General features: G+C 37.9%; 1 protein-coding gene across 1 annotated transcript in view; it reads right to left on the reverse strand.

Moving 5' to 3' along the window:
* Positions 1-1,368: 1,368 nt before the first annotated feature.
* The window catches only part of dipk1c (divergent protein kinase domain 1C), a 37,876-nt gene continuing 19,903 nt past the window's right edge, over positions 1,369-19,341 (reverse strand). Inside the window, exons 2-4 of the mRNA XM_079805984.1 lie at positions 13,762-14,496; positions 8,287-8,451; positions 1,369-4,653 (exon numbers count right to left, since the gene is read on the reverse strand). Of these exons, the coding sequence (XP_079662110.1) occupies positions 4,393-4,653; positions 8,287-8,451; positions 13,762-14,496 (1,161 nt within the window). The 3' untranslated portion in view covers positions 1,369-4,392. The remainder of the gene's footprint in view (positions 4,654-8,286; positions 8,452-13,761; positions 14,497-19,341) is intronic.

Below are 19,341 nucleotides of genomic sequence, written 5' to 3' on the forward strand. Positions count from 1 at the left end.
AGTAATCGAAACCGAAATTCAGAACCTCTAACCAACGTCATTTTCCCATGTCGGTTGTTTCGGCTTTTAATCCTGTTAATACTTTCCCCTAGCCTGGATGCCAGCCGAATTTAGCCCCGCCCACAACATTTTAACTCGGGCAGTTCGGTCTGGACTTGATCCGTAGAGAAGTAATTATGCCTGAACAGAAACTGTTCGGACCAATGAAATTGTCAGGGCGGGCTTTAGACGATGATGGACAGATGATCAACAGTAACGTAATCATCCACGTTATCAAAGGCGCTTGGGTTGAATTTGTTCTAATCCTAAACGGAGAACTTTTTCGTATTTGCGTTCACCTTTACTATTTCTCTCAGAAATGATGCTTGTGTTGGTAAGTAAGTACTCTGTGTATCCTTAAATTATTTTTTTACAACACCGGCAAAGATCGTTTACACTTATCTTTTTCTTCTAACGTTAGGCTACTTATTCCAGCGTGTGTGCAGGCAGGGTTGCCAAGTTTTTAAACCAAAACGCGCCCAGTTGCTACTCAAAACTAGCCAAAAACAAGCCCAATAGCTTTCCGGGGGGGGGGTTCTTCAGGAAAAAAAGGCATTTGGGGTGTAAAACATGTGTTATTTTGGCAGGGCTGCCTGCTAAAATTTGCATTCCTGGGTCTGTATATCTCATAATTGGGGTCGCTTCAACTCGTGGACTTGGCAACACAGTGCAGTTGAGTTCTGTTGACATTTGACAACTAATGTTATGCGGCGCTCTGTTGCTCTAATTGGATGTAGGTCTATCCAATTGAGGTCTTTCCTGGTTCGGTTGAAACACGCCCCCATAATCACAGCCCAACGGAGCAGAATCAGACTCAAATTGTGACTAGAATTGAGTATGACGACGTCAGACTAACTTTCCCCTTAAAAACATACTACAGCGCGTGTGGTCACGTGACTCCGCCCCCGTCCAGTCAACGGCATGGAAGCAACACGGACGAGAGGCTACTCACTGTGGGCATGATGGGTGGAGCTGCATCCTCTAACCCTACGCATAACCCTATCTCTCCACCCATTAAACAGGTTAAGCTCCACCCTTGAGCTCCAAATGCTCTGCAGCGAGCACTATTTGACACGGACTGGCGAACTCAAACACAGAATCAACACGCAGACAGCATCCTCACAAAATTTTGTCAATTGTATGTTTAAAGGCTTGCCAGTTCGAACATTCAAGTGACCAGCCAGTTCTGTCTCCTCTTCACTCGCCATGCTGTTATTCACGATTCTGCCTACATCCTCGCGGTGGCGTGTGACATTGCAGTCATCCAAATGCTGAAAAAGTATTGCTGTATGCATTTTGCGACACCACGAAAAAAACCAATAGAGCATAATATGAAACGATAGACTTTTTATTTCATCCATTCAATATATCGCCATATCGCACATCCCTATCTAAGACATTTACTCAAGTCGTATTGTAATTGGTGACTTGTAACTTGTCATTTGTAAGGTACTTTTACTCAAGTATGGTTTTCAGGTACTCTTTATACCTCTGCATGTGAGCAAACAAATCAGATTTGGGCCACATTTACCTGCAGTCTGAACGTATCCATTGACTTATGGACAAACAGTTGAATCATTTCTCTAAATATCTTCTTTTGAGTGTCACAGAAGGTTTGGAAAGACACGAGAGTGAGAAAGTGATGACACTTTCATTTTTGAGTGAACTACAGTGTCCCTTTTAACAGAAGTAAGCAAATGCTAATGAATCCGGCTGTTGGAAAACAGCTAAACAAAGTAATCTCGACTGTAGGCCAATTCACACGGCACCGACAGGCGTTAGGGGTGTAACGGTTCAGTTTTTATCACGGTTTCGGAACTGTTCAGAATTTGTGCAGTGTTCATGGAAATTAGGACAACTGTCAAATACAAATAAAGAAAATAAGAACACATAATCAAACTACAAGCAACAACACAAATACATACAAATAGAGCAAAGATGCATATCAAATAAACAGTGCTTTTCAGGTATCTAACAGTAGTTTTCAGGTACAGAAATTGAATAAAGTAATCAAATATAAAATAATATTGCATATTATAATCTCCACTGTATAAATTAAATAAAGATGAATCATTATTGAAGTTACAAAAGCTATTCAGTCAAGAGCAGTGAGTGATGTCTTTGTCATTTGTTATTTGATTAACATTAAAAACACAGAGTACATTACTACACACGAACACGTTGACTGTTTACATTTTAAGACCTACTATGTTTGCTAGGATACTCGGCAAATTTGTGTGAATTTGTCCGCTCAAGTGTGATACTTGAAGAGAACTCATTATTTGTGTGTTATCTGCGACGGGTCGTGCACTCACTTCAGATGAGTACACACACACACACATCTTCTCTCAGCGTGCTTGAGCTCTCTTTAGCTTCTTGCTCTTGAATGTTTGATTTGGCAAGGCTTAAATGAGTTTAGTTTGAACACAGAAAGCAATGTGTGCTGTTCAGGTCTCTATCAACAACCGGTGATGGCGGCGTAAACGACTGGGTCATGTTTCAGCAGACGGCGTTCGCATATAATGTTGCGTTCACACCAAACACGAATAGAGCGTCAAAATCGCGTCTACCGCGCCTAGTTTGACACTTGAACATTTTGAATCCATTCAAGATTCATATAAATCGAGCGTTTGAAGCGAAATAGACACGCGTTCAAGGCACTCCAGGAGAAATATGTCATAAAACACCACTCTGCCTCTTTTCATTTTCATTAAAAATATATATTAAACATTAATAGTCACACAAATGTGGTCCAGGCAACTCCTCCATTATCTTCACTGCATGTATATTTAAATATCCTTAAAAAGTAAAGTTATGAAACTTCTCTTTGTCCTCAGTCAAAACGATTTGGCAGACAACAAATGATAGATTCATGAGAGCAAAGATCGGCCGTTAGATCCACACAAGACAAACCACTACAGGACATCAGAGCCAGCGGCAGACGGCAGAAGCACTGGCCGAGGAAAGGCTGCTCTCGCCGGGGTTAATGAGCGCTGAGCGCCGCTGATCGCCTGGAGCTCACAACTCCAAAAACACAAGATTATTTTTTTTAAATAGGCGCTCTCTTTATAAATAAACCACAGATTTGAGCTTTAAACAACTACATTCTCACCTGAAAAAGTCTTAAAACTACATTTTGTGACACAATATTAGTATTTTTAATTATGCATGGTTTCTCATCACACAAGCAGGCTCCTGATTGGTTAACGCAGCGCGAATTGATGGCGAAGTTCAGATTTTTCAACTCGGGCGTCAGACGCGAGTTCGCTTCAAACGCGTGAATGCACAAAAAGCACCATTCGCACATAATGCGCGTATCGTGTCAATCCGCGTCATTCGCGCGAACTGGACGCGCGAATGAGGTGGAATCACGTCCATCGCGCCCCGTGAAGCGCATCTACCGCGCCGCAGGACCTCCAGACGCGCGTCAACGCGTCTTTCCATCGACTTAACATGGAAATCTCTCGCGCCAGACGCTCTATTCGCGTTTGGTGTGAACGCAGCATAAGAGTGAATGTTTTGTCGACGCTTTTTGATCATGGCTCTTGTAATGTATTTGGAAAGCCAGAGTGTGTAAGCATCAACAGAAACATACATTAGCCAAACTGTGTTTTTCACACGTATTTACCATATTATAGATGCGTCGTCAGATTTGAGATGAACCGCGGTGCAAGTGCGTGCCGAACTGTGGGTGGAGAACCGTTACACCCATAGATATCCATAATAAAGGCTAGATGTCTCGTCTGCGCTGCTGGCCAATGGAGGTCGACGTCCGCACCTGGCGGTCATCTTGTCACAGTCAGCACCTGGCGGCCATCTTGTCACAGGCAGCCCGCTCACTTGCAACATTGTTTTCATGGGTGCTTGCACTTTTAAAATAACCATAACTTGCTCAATTTTATACCGATTTTCAAACTGTTTGGTTTGTTATAAACGTCAGAGATGTAGTTATGACACTGCATACTTATGTAAAATTATTCATAATTTGTTCAAGCATCCATAATTATAGCCACGCTAATAACGTTTGTAAGAAACCAAACCATTTGTAAATCCGTCAAGATTTCAGTGAGATAAGAGTTTTTGTGTTCGTGCAGATCATCAGGTACCACAGAGCCCTGTCTGTGACAAGATGGCCGCCGGTGATGACGTTAGAGACTCCGCCGTAAGACATCTAGCCTTTATTATGGATATCGATGGTTACACCCCTAGTAGGCATTGGTCGGGGTCTGCGATCTGCTCTGTTATAATCTGTTGGTCTGCGTCTGTCGGTGCGGTGTGAACTGGCCGTATAATAGTCATCTGAGACGTTCTCCAGAATTGCACATGACTGAATTTGCTCTTTCGAGAGTTCATTTAGAAATTAAGTGCCGTATGGACGCGTCCCATCTTGTGTTCCTGGCCTTCCCCCTGGTTTCCCATGTCCTCCCGAACGAGCTCCACGAGTAGAGCCCGTAGCTGCTGTCTCACGGCCCGCCTGCGCCCGCCGTCCTCCCCGTCGTCGATGTCTGCGCACTCCTGCACGGCTTGCTGCAGCGCCACCTGCAGGGGCAGCCCCGCTTTAGCGCCCAGAAGCGTGGGAGAAAACCACGGCCGGAAGATCTTCTCACAGATCACCTGCAGAGAGACAGAAAGGGAAGCATGACAGGTATCGACCCCAAAGGGAAAACCACGGCTATGGATGAGGGACGCAGCCATTAGCGCCATCCCGGTCTCATTTCATCGTCTCCGGAGCAATCATCAGCCATATTCGCTATGCGGACCGGAGCGCAAAATGCAATGGTCTCCTTGACCCGACAGCCTGAACGTTACAAAGCCCTCATTGTTCTGAATGGCAGGCCATACAATGGGAAGGTAGAGGTCACCAAGGGTTGCGTTAAGTGATCGGGAACGGAGAGATGGGCTCTGTCTCAGCCACCTGCGGCCCGGAGCTGGACTTGGTTTCATGCGGCCAGCTCGTCTGTTAGCTTGTTCTCCTTACGGGGAGTTGGCTCTGACAGCAGGTGTTGAGTACGAACCAGCCCAGATGAACAGATGAAAGACGTTGCGTGACTGTGGCAAAGTATCTTATAGAGAATTTGCCGGTATTCAGAAAAATAGCTGCACCTAATTCCACTCTATTTATTGTCGTCCGCTTGTCCTCATTTCAAGTAACTTCCTGTGCTGTTGTTGTATGTTTGACTCGGATCGAAACAAAATCACTGAATTTTAGATGATCAATCTCCGATCTGAGCCATATATAATCTGTGATTTATATATATATACACTACCGCTCAAAAGTCTCCTCTGCTCACCAAAGCTGCATTTATTTGATCAAAAATACAGCACAAACAGTAATATTGTGAAATATTTGTACAATTTAAAATAACTGTTTTCTATATTTTTAAATGTAATTTATTCCTGTGATTAAAGCTGAATTTTCAGCATCATTACTCCAGTCTTCAGAGTCACATGATTCTTCAGAAATATGATTTGCTGCTCAAGAAACATTTATGATTATTATCAATGTTGAAAACAGTTCTTTTTCAGGATCATTTGATGAATAGAAAGTTCAAAAGAACAGCCTTTATCTGAAATATAAAGCTTTTGCAACATTATAAATGTCCATACTGACACTTTTGATCAATATAATGCATCCTTGCTGAATAAATTTATTAATTTCGTAAAGCCCCCCCCCCAAAAAAACATAATTATTATTGACCCAAAACTTTTGAACGGTAATGTTACAAAAGCATTCTATTTCAGATAAATGCTGTTCTTTTGAACTTTCTATTCATCAAAGAATCCTAAAAAAATGAATACACATCTGTTTTCAACATTGATAATAATCATTTATGTTATGCAAAGTAAACAACAAATACATTTACAAATTATGTACTTAATATAAATACCCTGCAATTGTACTTTTGCTATTTTAAATTTGTATACTTTAAGTCTAAACTAAACCAATTTAGTATTTAATGTGCTTTAGTTATCCAGAAATAGTGCTGAGGTCCAACTGAAGATACACTTAAGTATGTTTGATTGTGCTAAAGTGAAACTATTGCGAGTATACTTTAAATATCTTGCATTTAAAAACTGATATTATACAGAGATCATACTATCCTCACTAATAGTGATATTAAACACATTTTATTGCTTTAAAGAGCATTTCAAAAGAGTCCGCACACTCACAGAAAAAATCATTGGATGTGAGATAAAATCAATGCTTTACTGAAATGAAAAAAGGCAAACGTTTCGGTCGCATGTGACCTTTTTCAATGCCAAGCTTGTGACCAAACCGTTTACCTTTTTTCCTTTCAGTAAAGCATTGATTTTATCTCACATCCAATTATTTTTTCTTTTTGAAATGCTCTTCTATTTGGATTTGTTTGTCTACGCTCCTCATTTGGACTATTTTGAAGGCGCGGTGAGTTCCTGACTATTCCCTAATGCTTAACATTAAGAAATGTGCAATAAAGAAGTACTCCAAATAAAGTTTATTTATAATTATATCAGTAAATCTCAAGCGATAGGTCAGTAAATATGTTCATGGATTTGTAGTATACTTAGTATGAAATTTTTATATAGGTTTGGTATATATATATGTGTGACCCTGGAACTCAAAACCAGTCATGCGTCTCATGGGTATATTTGTGGCAATAGCCAACAATACATTATATGGGTCAAAATTATTCATTTTTCTTTTATGCCAAAAATCATAAGGATATTAAGATCATGTTCAATAAAGATATTTTGTAAATTTCCTACCGTAAATATATAAAAAAGGTATTATTATTAGTAATATGCATTTCTTAGGACTTAATTTGGGCAACTTTAAAGGCGATTTTCTCAATATTTAGATATTTTTGCTCCATCAGATTCCAGATTTTCAAATAGTCAAATATTGTCCTATCAAATCATACATCAATGGAAAGCTTTTATTCCGCTTTCATGTGATGTATAAATCTCAATTTCAAAAAATTATGACCGTATGACTGGTTTTGTGGTCCAAGGATACACACACACACATAATGTAATTTCAGTGTAAATAGTCATGTTTGAATTATTGCACTTTTATGTCAATTTAACGGTAACACTTTACAATAAGATCCCATTAGTTAATGTTAATTATTGCATTAACTAACATTAACTAACAATATAAGCAATACATTTGTTACAGTATTTACAAATCTTTGTTAACGATAGTTAATAAAAATACAATTGTTCATTGGTAGCTCATGTTAGCTCAGGTCCTTTTAATATTAACAGATACAACTAGATTTTAATTCTGTATTAGTAAATGCTGAAGTTAACAACATCAACTAAGACGAATAGATGTGTTTTTCATTGTCAACTAATGTAGTTAACACTTAATGAACTGTAACTCTACCGCATTTATTCATCTTTGTTGATGTTAATTTCAACATTTACTAATACAGAATTAAAATCTAAAGTTGTTAACATTAGTTAATGCACTGTGACGTAACATGAACAAACATTGAGCAGCTGTAACGTTAACAAATACAGTAACACAAGTAATGCTCATGGTCATGTTAGTTAATACGTTAACTAATGTTAACTAATGGAAACCTGTTGTAAAGTGTTAGCAATTTAACTAATGTTTCTTATAATAAGGGGCCAAATTTACAGTGTCTATTTTAATTGATAATTGAACTTTATCATTTTAATGCTTTTTTAAACAGAAATGAACCTTTAAAACTAGTGTTGTCTCTGGTGACCGTGCCAGGGTAGGACGTTTTACTCATACCAAACCGTTATAAAAGTCATGTGAAAAACCTCACAAAAAATGATGCGAGATCTGAATCGTCGGCTTGCGGTATGAACGGAGGCTCAATATTTGAATCCAGAAGTGAGTTTAGCCGTCGCCCGCAGCTGATGAAGATCTGTGCTCATAATCAAAGGTGCTTCCTTTGTTCGCTCGCCGCTGTTAACCCCCATTGTGTTTTGGAGCCGTAATGATGGCGCTATCTGATTCCCTTCAGCGTTATCATGAACTATTAACATTCCCTGCATTTTTCTTGGCAGTGTTTACAGCTGAAGAATGATCGTCTCCTCCGGCTATTTTAGTGGTATTCCTGTGTGACAGTTTTCAAAAACAAAGTCGTTTTCTTTTCTCTTTCAGAACAGGTCAGCACCCTAGCACATATAACTGCTCACCACACAACCCCAAAGCATTATTACATGTTTAAATATAGAATAATTGATGCATGTTCTTGCAGTATTCAATAGAACAGGAACCTCACCCACCTGAAGATTACTGTTTTGGCGGTTTGGCCCACATCTGTTCTTAGTTCTGTCACACTTGGAAATGCAGTCAAAGAAGTTGCAGTCACTGTCACTGGTGCAGTTCTGCTCAAGTAAGTCTCTCATTTTGGGCTCGAAAAAAGCCATGTCCACATCTATTGCCACCACCTGACCAGTAAAAAACAACAATGAGAAATACAGTATTTATATTCACAGTGGGGTCTAAAGTTTTAAAACCTCAATAATCTGGTATTCAAAATCTAATTTAAACTAAGTTTTTAACAATGTGACAAAAAAATAGGACGCAAATTGAATATGGGACATTTTTCAGACAGATTTACGACATTAATCATCCAAGCTTATTTGTACATTATGTCAGATGTTCTTGCTTACATTGGAAATATCAAATATTAATAATCAAATATTAAGTATAATCAAGATTACCATTTAAACTGAACTTTAAATTAATATTTTACATTGGAAATGTCAAATATTAAAACTAAGATGATCAAGATTTTGATATATTGTTTCTTAAAAAAACAACAACAACAACAATGTAACAAAAACAAATATTACTAATTAAATATGAGACCTTTTTTCGGATACATTTGCGACTTTAATTATCCAAACTTCTTTGTGCATTATGTCAGATGTTCTTGCTTACATTGGAAATATCAAGTATTAATAATCAAATATTAAGTATAATCAAGATTAACATTTAAACTGAACTTTAAATTCATATTTTACATTGGAAATGTCAAATATTAAAACTAAGAATGATCAAGATTTTGATATATTGTTAAAAAAAAAAACATGACAAAAACAAATATTTCATATTCTGCACTATTTTTAGGACGCTAATTAAATATGAGACATTTTTTGGGATACATTTGCGACGTTAATCATCCAAACTTATTTGTATATTATGTCAGATGTTCTTGCTTACATTGGAAATGTCAAATATTAAAACTAAGAATAATCAAGATTTTGATATATTGTTTCTTAAAAAACAACAACAACAACAATATAACAAAAAAAATATTACTAATTAAATATGAGACATTTTTCGGACATATTTGCAACATTAATCATCCAAACTTATTTGTGTATTATTTCAGATGTTACATTGGAAATGTCAAATATTAAAACTAAGAAGAATCAAGATTTTGATATATTGTTTAAAAAAAAAAACATTATGACAAAAACAAATATTTCATATTCTGCACTATTTTTAGGACACTAATCAAATATGAGACTTTTTCTGACAAATTTGTGACATTAATCATCCAAACTCCTTTGTACATTAATATAAAATATCCAAACTAAGAATAATCAAGATTAAGATTTAAACTGAACTATAAATTGAAATTGTATTGCAATCATTTGCAATTTCAAAAAAATGCAGAATAGAATATTTTTTAATAGTGGTCTCAGACTGTTTATTAAAAATAGATATGTGGTTGCACTTTATTTTACAGTATGTGTATTTACAGTGTACTTACCTAAGAAAGTACTGGGTAATATAAGGTAACTACATGAGTTAAGGTTAGGTTTAGGGGTAGGACCGGTTTAGTACATAGTTATTACCCAATTACTATAATAAGTACTATAATAAGTACGTAGTATGTACACAGAGAATATGACTGTACAATAAAGTGCTACCAGATTTTTATAGATAGACAGAAGTATACTGTAAATATACATAACCTCTGCAGCAAGCTTTGACAAAGCTGTTTTTCTGTTGCCGCACCCAGTTTAATCAGAATATTAATGAGAATGTGTGCATGAAATGAACATAGCGAACATGAAAAGAAATGGACAGTAAGTGATATGTCCAAAATGTTGCAATGCAAGGCGAATCTTAAACACATACTAACTTTCGTAATGCCGTGTGTTAGAAAAGTGGCATGTATCGCTGATCTGACTTTGATTGACGGTTGTCATGGCGACACATGCTGCATGATGTCAGCTGCTGTTTACAATAGGGCAGTAAACCCGTTAAACCAATCGGCTCCGCTGGAACACAAATAAGCTGTGCGTAATGTCGAGCATCTGCTGCACAGATCTATAGATCATCTATTATTCAGTCATTTCATCGTGAGATCTGAATAAATATTTTAGTTCACTGTATAATTGTCTTGCTTGTATACTAACTGATATGCTAAAATAGATAGCTTATGTCTGAAGAAATCATTGTTGAATGGCAATATTTATATTATCAATATTTATAATCATAATTAGCTTAAATACTTGGAATATCTGGACCTTAACAAGTCTTGGGCAGCGCGGGCAGGAAATCTTTATGAAATGTAATCAAGCATTATTAAACACCATCATTCTTGTAGTTCTGCCAACGAGACAAGGATTATGCGCTCGTGAATTTTACCTGATCATAATAATACTTGCCTATAATATGCAGAATAACCTAATAGCAGTCTAATCAGTCTAATACTTCGATTAAATTAACTTGTAATGTTGGTGACAAGAAATGTGTCGGCCTCACTTTATATTAAGCGTCTTTTATGTACTAACATTGAAATTAATCATTTGATACAATGCACTTATTGTGTTCATGTTTTTACATTTGTACTCCTATTTGAATATGAAATTGCAGCTGTAATTAATTTCTGTAATTGCATCTATAATTACACTGTTGACCCTTAACCCACACTTAAACCTACCCCATACCACTAAACCTGTCCTAAACTTAAGCCCGAGACACAATAAGCCATCGCCAAAGAACTAGCGGCAATGAAAGCTGACTCTGTCTCCTCTTGTCGGCTGCGTTTCGGCCAAAAGAGCTGCGTTAAAACACACCAAAAGGACTAAAGGGGACTGTCAAATAGCACATGCGTTCTGCGCCTGTGTGTGAGTAAATGTCCAGGTATCAAGAGTCTATTTTCGTCATTCAAAAAAGCGAAACTAGAAGCAGCGCTTGCTTACCATTTTGAATATCAATCACGCTGATCACTTTATTCATTCCAGTCGGCTCATGGTATTATGAAAATATTTGTGCATTTAATGCTCATGCAAGATGGCATTTTTCTTGACTTTTTTGCTTGTGTTCATCACTTTCTCTTTTATTCTAGTGCACTAAGCTGAACAGCCAATCAGAGTTCTCTCTCTCACCGACGGCCCGACGCCGAGTCAACAGTATCCCATTTCCGTAATTACCCACATCCCATCTCAAAAGCAGCACAAGTGTTTTGCCATTCAACATCAACACGAATAAGTACCTTATGACTTTTAATGTAAGTACATAGTAGCTAAAAAGACACCTAATATAAAGTGTGACCAATGTGTCTATCCACACTAAAACCGCGAATGCTGTGCGCCATGCCAAAGTAAGAGTCAATCAGTACGTATTTAATATACACTGCTCAGCCCCACCAAAAACATGGGTTTGGATTTAAATAGGCAAATGCTTAAAGGGTTAGTTCACCCAAAAATGAAAATAATGTCATTTATTCCTCACCCTCATGCCGTTTCACACCCGTAAGTCCTCCGTTCATCTTCAGAACACAAATGAAGATATTTGTGTTGAAATTCGATGGCTAAGTGAGGCCTGCATAGCTCAAGATCCATTAATGTACTAAAAACATATTTAAATCAGTTCATGTGAGTACAATGGTTCAATATTAATATTATAAAGTGACGAAAATAGTTTTGGTGCTCCAAAAAAAACTAAATAACGACTTATATAGTGATAACCGATTTCAAAACACTGCTTCATGAAGCTTCGGAGCGGAAACGAATCAGCAAGTCGAATCCGGATTTGGATCGCGTGTCAAACTGCTGAAATCACGTGACTTTGGCGCTCCGAGCCGCTGAATCTACTCGCTTTCCGCTCCGAAGCTTCATGAAGCAGTGTTTTGAAATCGGTTATCACTATATAAGTCGTTATTTAGTTTTTTTTGCCGCACCAAAACTATTCTCGTCGCTTTATAATATTAATATTGAACCACTGTATTCACATGAACTGATTTAAATATGTTTTCAGTTCATTAATGGATCTTGAGAGACGAAATGTCATTGCTGGCTATGCAGGCCTCACTGAGCCATCGGATTTCAACACAAATATCTTCATTTGTGTTCTGAAGATGAACGGAGGTCTTACGGGTGTGAGGCATAAATTACATTATTTTCATTTTTGGGTGAACTAACCCTTTAAGAGTCAATGATTGGATCATTATTGCAGTGATTTTTATGTTTCTAGCATGTTATATGTTTGGCAACAGTTCTTCTAACCCTAATTGATGGAGTGTGTAGCTTTTCATTTCATCAGCTTTTCAAGATCTTGACCAAACATTGATGCACCTCTTGATGGAAATAATATCATAAGTGGTGCATACATTTTTTGGTCAAGTTCTTGTATTGACAATGCAAGAGTCCAGCACTCTGTCTCCTCCAGCACATCCAAAAGACTTTCAATGATTTTAAAGGGTTAGTTCACCCATAAATTATGTCATTAATAACCCGAAAGACCTTCGTTCATCTTCAGAACCCAAATTAAGATATTTTTAATGAAATCGGAGCGGACCCAGAAAGGTAGTAAAGACATCGTTAAAATAGTCCATGTGAATCCAGTGGTTCAGCTATAATGTTGCGTTCACACCAAACGCGAATAGAGTGTCAGGAGCGAGTGATTTCAATGTTAATTCAATGGAAAGGCGCGTTGACGCGCGTCTGGAGGTCCTGAGGCGCGATGGACGTGATTCCGCCTCATTTGCGCGTCCAGTTTGCACGACTGATGCGAATGGGATGCGAATTGAGCGTCTTGCGCGATACGCGTGAGTGGTGGTTTTGTGCATTCACGCATTTGAAGCGAATTCGCGTCTGACGCCCGAGTTGAAAAATTTGAACCTTGGCGTCAATTCGTGCTGCGTTAACCAATCAGGAGCCTGCTTGCTTGTGTGATGAGAAACCCTGCATAATTAAAAAATACTATTATTGTGTCGCAAAAGGTAGTTTAAAAGACATTTTCAGGTGAGAATGTAGTTGTTTAAAGCTCAAATCTGTGGTTTATTTATAAAGAGTCATCATCATGGGCTAATTTAAATTTTTGGGTGAACTATCCCTTTAATTTGTGTTCAGAAGATGAACAAAGATCTCACAGGTTTGGAACGACATGAGGGTGAGGAATTAATGACAGAATGTACACTTTTGGGTGAACTAACCCTTCAAGGTCTGGACCAATTTGTGTGTCATGCTCCCTCCCAACCATTTTTTCACAATTTGACGTGATGATTCTTGACAGTGTCATCCTGGAAAATGTGAACATGTTTTTTTAAGAATGGAAAAGCTACACACTCCATCAGTTAGGGTTGGAAGAACTGTTGCCAAACATAACATGCTAGAAACATAATCACTCCAATCATAGACTCTGAAGCATTTGCCAATTTAAATCCAAACAGTGACAGTGTATAATATTCAAAGTGGGATTTGAGGATTTCACTGATACATGAAGTATTTACTCACCGTCAGGTCCTTCCTGATAGCAAAGTTCTCTGGTTTAATATCACAGAGGTGTAAGCGGTGGGAAAAGTCATTCTCGAAATGCTCCACCATCTCCAGAAAGCTCAGAGCCACTCGGGGCACCATATCTCTCGCGGTGAACATCTTGTCCTGTCCGTTCCAGGGGCTCGGCGACGGGCTCAGAGACAGTTCCTCCAGAGAGAATATGTGTTGGTCCCATGCGTGTCCAGCCGCCAAGTACTCCACGGCATAGAAGTGACCACAGGAGCCCAGGATCTTGGCCACGTGGTGGGTCAAATCCTGCAGGACCCTGAGGAAGATGTACTCCTCCTGCTGAAGGAGAGCCCAGAGCGAGGCCAGCTCAGCTCGCGAGTACGTCCGCTCGCTCTCCTTCAGCCGCTGACCCCACAAGCGGGGCAACGTCAAGTTAGTTCCCGTCTCCAGGCCGAGGGAGTTCTTGATCTCCAGGGTGGCATAGAAGACGACGTCCAGAGGCGAGAGCTCCTCCTCGCCACCCATTCCTCCTGCCGCATCCTGGTACTCCAGCAGAGCTAAAGCCTCATAGGAGGAGAAATTCTCCAGCTTTGACTTGAGAACAACAGGGACCCCGCGCCAGCTGGCGGCCATGACCTTCTTCCCATTCTCGTAATACAGGCAACGTTTGTATTCCACACGACCGGCCACGCAGAGGTCCTCACAGAGGTCACCGGTCAGAACGCCCTGCTGATACTCGTCACACTGAAACAAAGACACAGAACAGCTCCCATTAGAAGACAAATGTGCAGCATATTTCATTGCGTTTTCTTATTTAAACAACATTTTCAAAAGACCAAGCCATATGATTTAATAAATCAAGTGACACCATGTCAAATCTAATTAGTTAGGTTTAATTAAAAAAAAGCACGCAAACCGATTGCCTTAAAAAAACAAGTAAAGTGAAATAGGAATAGAATGTTGTGCTAACAAATGCTTTGTTAGTATAGTTCACTTACACAAGAGTTCTAGTTACTAAAAAAAGAACTGTATAGAGTACTTGATCCTTTACTTTAGATTTACTCTGGACTTAGTATAGCTGCCATTGTTGTGTTTTGAATGTTGAAGTCTGTGTGTGACTCAAGCATGATCAACTGCAAGATATTGTCCAAATATATGGATTATATCAACCCAATTAAAAGTTTCACAGGTGTTTATGACGTAAGTGTTAGCAATAAAATTATAAACGATTATTATACAACATAAACACTGAAACAAAGACACAGAACAGCTCCCATTAGAAGACAAATGTGCACCATATTTCATTGCGTTTTCTTATTTAAACAACATTTTCAAAAGACCAAGCCATATGATTTAATAAATCAAGTGACACCATGTCAAATCTAATTAGTTAGGTTTAATTAAAAAAAAGCACGCAAACCGATTGCCTTAAAAAAACAAGTAAAGTGAAATAGGAATAGTATGTTGTGTGAAATAGGAATAGTATGTTGTGCTAACAAATGCTTTGTTAGTATAGTTCACTTACACAAGAGTTCTAGTTACTAAAAAAGAACTGTAGAGAGTACTTGATCTTTTACTTTAGATTTACTCTGGACTTAGTATAGCTGCCATTGTTGTGTTTTGAATGTTGAAGTCTGTGTGTGACTCAAGCATGATCAACTGCAAGATATTGTCCAAATATATGGATTATATCAACCCAATTAAAAGTTTCACAGGTGTTTATGACGTAAGTGTTAGCAATAAAATTATAAACGATCATTATACAACATAAAGGGAAATATTACATAGGTTAATTTTAAAAGGAGACCTAATTTCTGACTAAATCATTAGTTAATTATTCAGTCAGAAGCTATAGGTCAACTTTTAGAAGCAACCTATTTATTACTTCTCTTCCTTTGAAACCAAATAACTGATTTCTTGTGGCATTGCTGCATCAATGAGAGCTGCGTTCTATCTACCCTACTGTGCGGCACAGAATGCTGGAGAATGACAGCAAATGACACGCGTCAACTATCAGTCTTCCACACAAGGAGTCTGAGAAGAATCTGTCGGATTTTTTGGCCAAGCTAGATATCAAATGAGGATCTATTAACAAGATGTCAACAAGACAGCATGGATAGCATCATAAGAAAGAGGCGCTGGAACTGGATTGGGCATGTTTTGAGAAGAAAGCAAGACAGCATCCCAATAGTAGCCCTTCATTGGACACCCGAAGGTAGAAGAAAGAGAGGATGACCCAAGATCACCTGGAGTCGCACAGTAGAGAAAGAAACAAAATCTATGAACCTGACATGGGGAGATGTCCAGAAAAAAGCCCAGAATCGACCAGAGGGGAGGATATTAGTTGCTGCCCTACATGCCAGAGGCATAATGGGTAGTAAGTAAGTCCAAGTGCCCAACCAAAGTGAACACTGATCACCATAATGGTGATGGATTTTGTTGTTGTTGACAGAATGGCGCTCAAACCAATCAATTAATCTTAACTTGGTTTTTCTGAGTAACCAAGGAATAGTATGTGAATAGTGCAGATTACTATATTTTTACAATTAAGTTAAGACATTAAGTAAAGTTAACTTTACAGTGCAGTAAAGGACCTTGTTACAAAATACATATATTTCAAATTAATGCTGTTCTTTTGAACCTTCTATTCATTAAATAACCAAAAATGATGTCCAAAAAATTTATCACAAATAAAACAATCGATTCCTTACCAAATCCGCAATATGCTTACAAAATCTAAATTGTAATAATATTTGAATAAAGGGTGAATGTGTCAACCCAAGGCTGGACATTTTGACCACTGCTATGTAATAATATATTAATGTAATATAATTAAAATAATAGAACACAATATAATTAATATAATCTATCATATCATTAATATAATATAATTAATAAATAATGAATTAAATAATTATAAATTAGATTTAATATAATTTAATATAATATATTATAGTCAGGGCTTGACATTAACTTTTTTGCTCACCAGCCACTGTGGCTATAGTGGTTTTCCAAAGTTACTACCCTGTAAAAAAAAAAAATCAGGTCTCCAATTGAATATTTTCTAGTGACTGATCACATTAAATTGCATCAATTCACAGAAATTTAATTTGGCCAACTGAAAATTTTAGATGTGATCAGTCACTACAAAATATTCAATTGGAGACCTGAATTTTTTTTACAGTGTAGCCACTCAGCATTTTCACTGGCCAAAATGTTGTTGTTGGGAAATTTGTTGTTGGCTATATGTAAATGACCACTGTACACACCCAAATCATGTCTAAATGAAATGTATAACATGGCAGGTCATCAAATAGGCCAATTTAGCTCTGAAAAGGTTGTGTGTAAAGATCCTTAATCTAGACAGATAAACACTTTAAAGTCCGTTTTATGACTAAGTCATTCTCTTCAAATGTTATTGAAGTTAGAAACGTGTATACCAATGTCGTATGTAACTTTAGAACCGGTCCCTAAATTTGTGAATATTGCACATCAAGCCAACATTATGCCAGTCATATCATATGCGCAGTGGTTCTGCTGTGTTTGTTTGAAACTATTGGTAACTTTTCGCTGCTGAAATAGAACAAAAACAGTCAACCACTGTATGATGAATGAATCTCCTGCGTACATCGCACGTTTTGAGTGCAGATTTCAGTGAGTGAGAGCCGCTCTGAACAAAACTCTGGCTAATCTGAACGCCTCTGATTATTAGACATCGCATTCATAAACTCGACAGAAACACGTGTGATTGGTTATAATACACAACGTGATTATAACAGATGTCTTTTGAGAAGACTATAATAAATTCAACCGCCAAAGTGGCTAGTGTGAGTGACTGTGTTACACACCACAGCTGAAATACACGCGCAAATGGCGGGTGTTAATGTCAAGCCCTGATATCATTTTTAATTTAATATAATATTATATAATCAATCATAGCATATATCATATCAATCATATAATTAATATAATATCATTTTTACAATTCCTAATATTAAATTGCACTATTTGTATTGTGTATTATTTGTATCCTAGCATGTCATAGTCTCATTGTGATGTGTCTCATCAAACTCATTTCCTTTGCGTTAAAGCAGTTTTTAATCGATGCGATCTTAATTCCATCTCATATCACACTTATTGAATATGTGCCTATGTTGAGATACGGTACCAACGCCACCTGTCAGCATATTTTCCTGCCATGCATGAAATTCACATATTTAATCTTGCAAGAATAATCATTTTTGTGCATAGTGTTAAAGCAGATATGCGTTTTCCCTCTTTGACCCTCTGGTGAAAAACGAGCTAATTACTGGTTGTTGCTGCGGTCTGCACATATATGTGTCAGTTCAGGGGCTCCGGGGTTTCGGATGATTTGTGTTCCGCAGAGATTACACTGCAAATCGTCCTCTGTCACCTTCCAAAGTAAACAGCTGTGATCCACACACAGTCCGGCTCATATCTGCTCTGGCTCTAGCGATATGTTTTCCTTATCATTATCCATCAGAATGGTTTGTGGGATGCTCTCCCCTGCTTGTCCCCTTATTATAAAATATGTCCTCTGTGTTCGAAAAAAGCCTGCTAGAGCATTTTACCCGTTTGTCATAAAACTGAAGTTCACACATTTGTGTAATTAAACTTGCTTGGCTAAAATTGGCAATGATAACACTCGATTTTTACATTAATGTGAGGGGCGTTCGCTTGTGCAAAAGTTGCTGTTACTGTGTTAATGGAGATATGTAGACTGGGTAAACCCAGCCTGATCTGCCGGTGATTTGATTCCGCCCTGCAGCTCAGTCTGGAAACCTGCAAATTAATTTCTACTGCTTCTGTTACACTTTTGCGGGAACCAATCACAGACTGGCTTATCCACCTGGCGCGCTATTGGCGAGTTTAACACGATGACGGATAGAGAAGCGATGGGTCGTTGCCCGTTGATCCCGCCTCTTGTGGTCTGATTGGTTGAAGGACTATCCAATTGCGTACAGAGTCATTTGAATTATGCTCGTTTATCACGCCTCTTGTGCAGTAGAAAATACAGAGCAGACTCCCCAGACCAGGGGCGATTCTAGGATTTTCCTTTTAGGGGGGCTCAGCAAAAAATGTTTTTGTAGTTTAGGGTTCAATTCTCACTGTTAACTAGTAGCTTGTATGCATATTAGGATATTGGCTGTTTATTATTACTTATACTTATAAAGCAAATATGAATCCCTTATTCTGCATGACCATATTGTACAGTCCTTAATCATACAATGCAGGCAGGTATATAATCACTGAGATCCCAAATGTGAGGTTAGGATGGTTCGGGGGGGAAATTTTGATTTCTGTGATCTACATATGTGCATTTTAAGATTTTCTGAACGCCAAAAAATGTGATAACAATAGCTTGAAAACCATGTCAGTGGCTGATTAAGTTTTTCCATTTTCGTCAGTGAAGAACATAAACATATGTTTAACTAATATTTGTATGTTTTATGAATCATTTTTGTAGACATGCTAATTTACTGAAGACTAACAGGAAAGCTAGGTAACTAAATGTATTAAATTAATTCACAAAATGCATTCATTACTAATCTTATGCCCAATACAGGC

This window comes from Gobio gobio (assembly GCF_949357685.1).
Source record: "Gobio gobio genome assembly, chromosome: 23".
NCBI lineage: Eukaryota > Metazoa > Chordata > Actinopteri > Cypriniformes > Gobionidae > Gobio > Gobio gobio.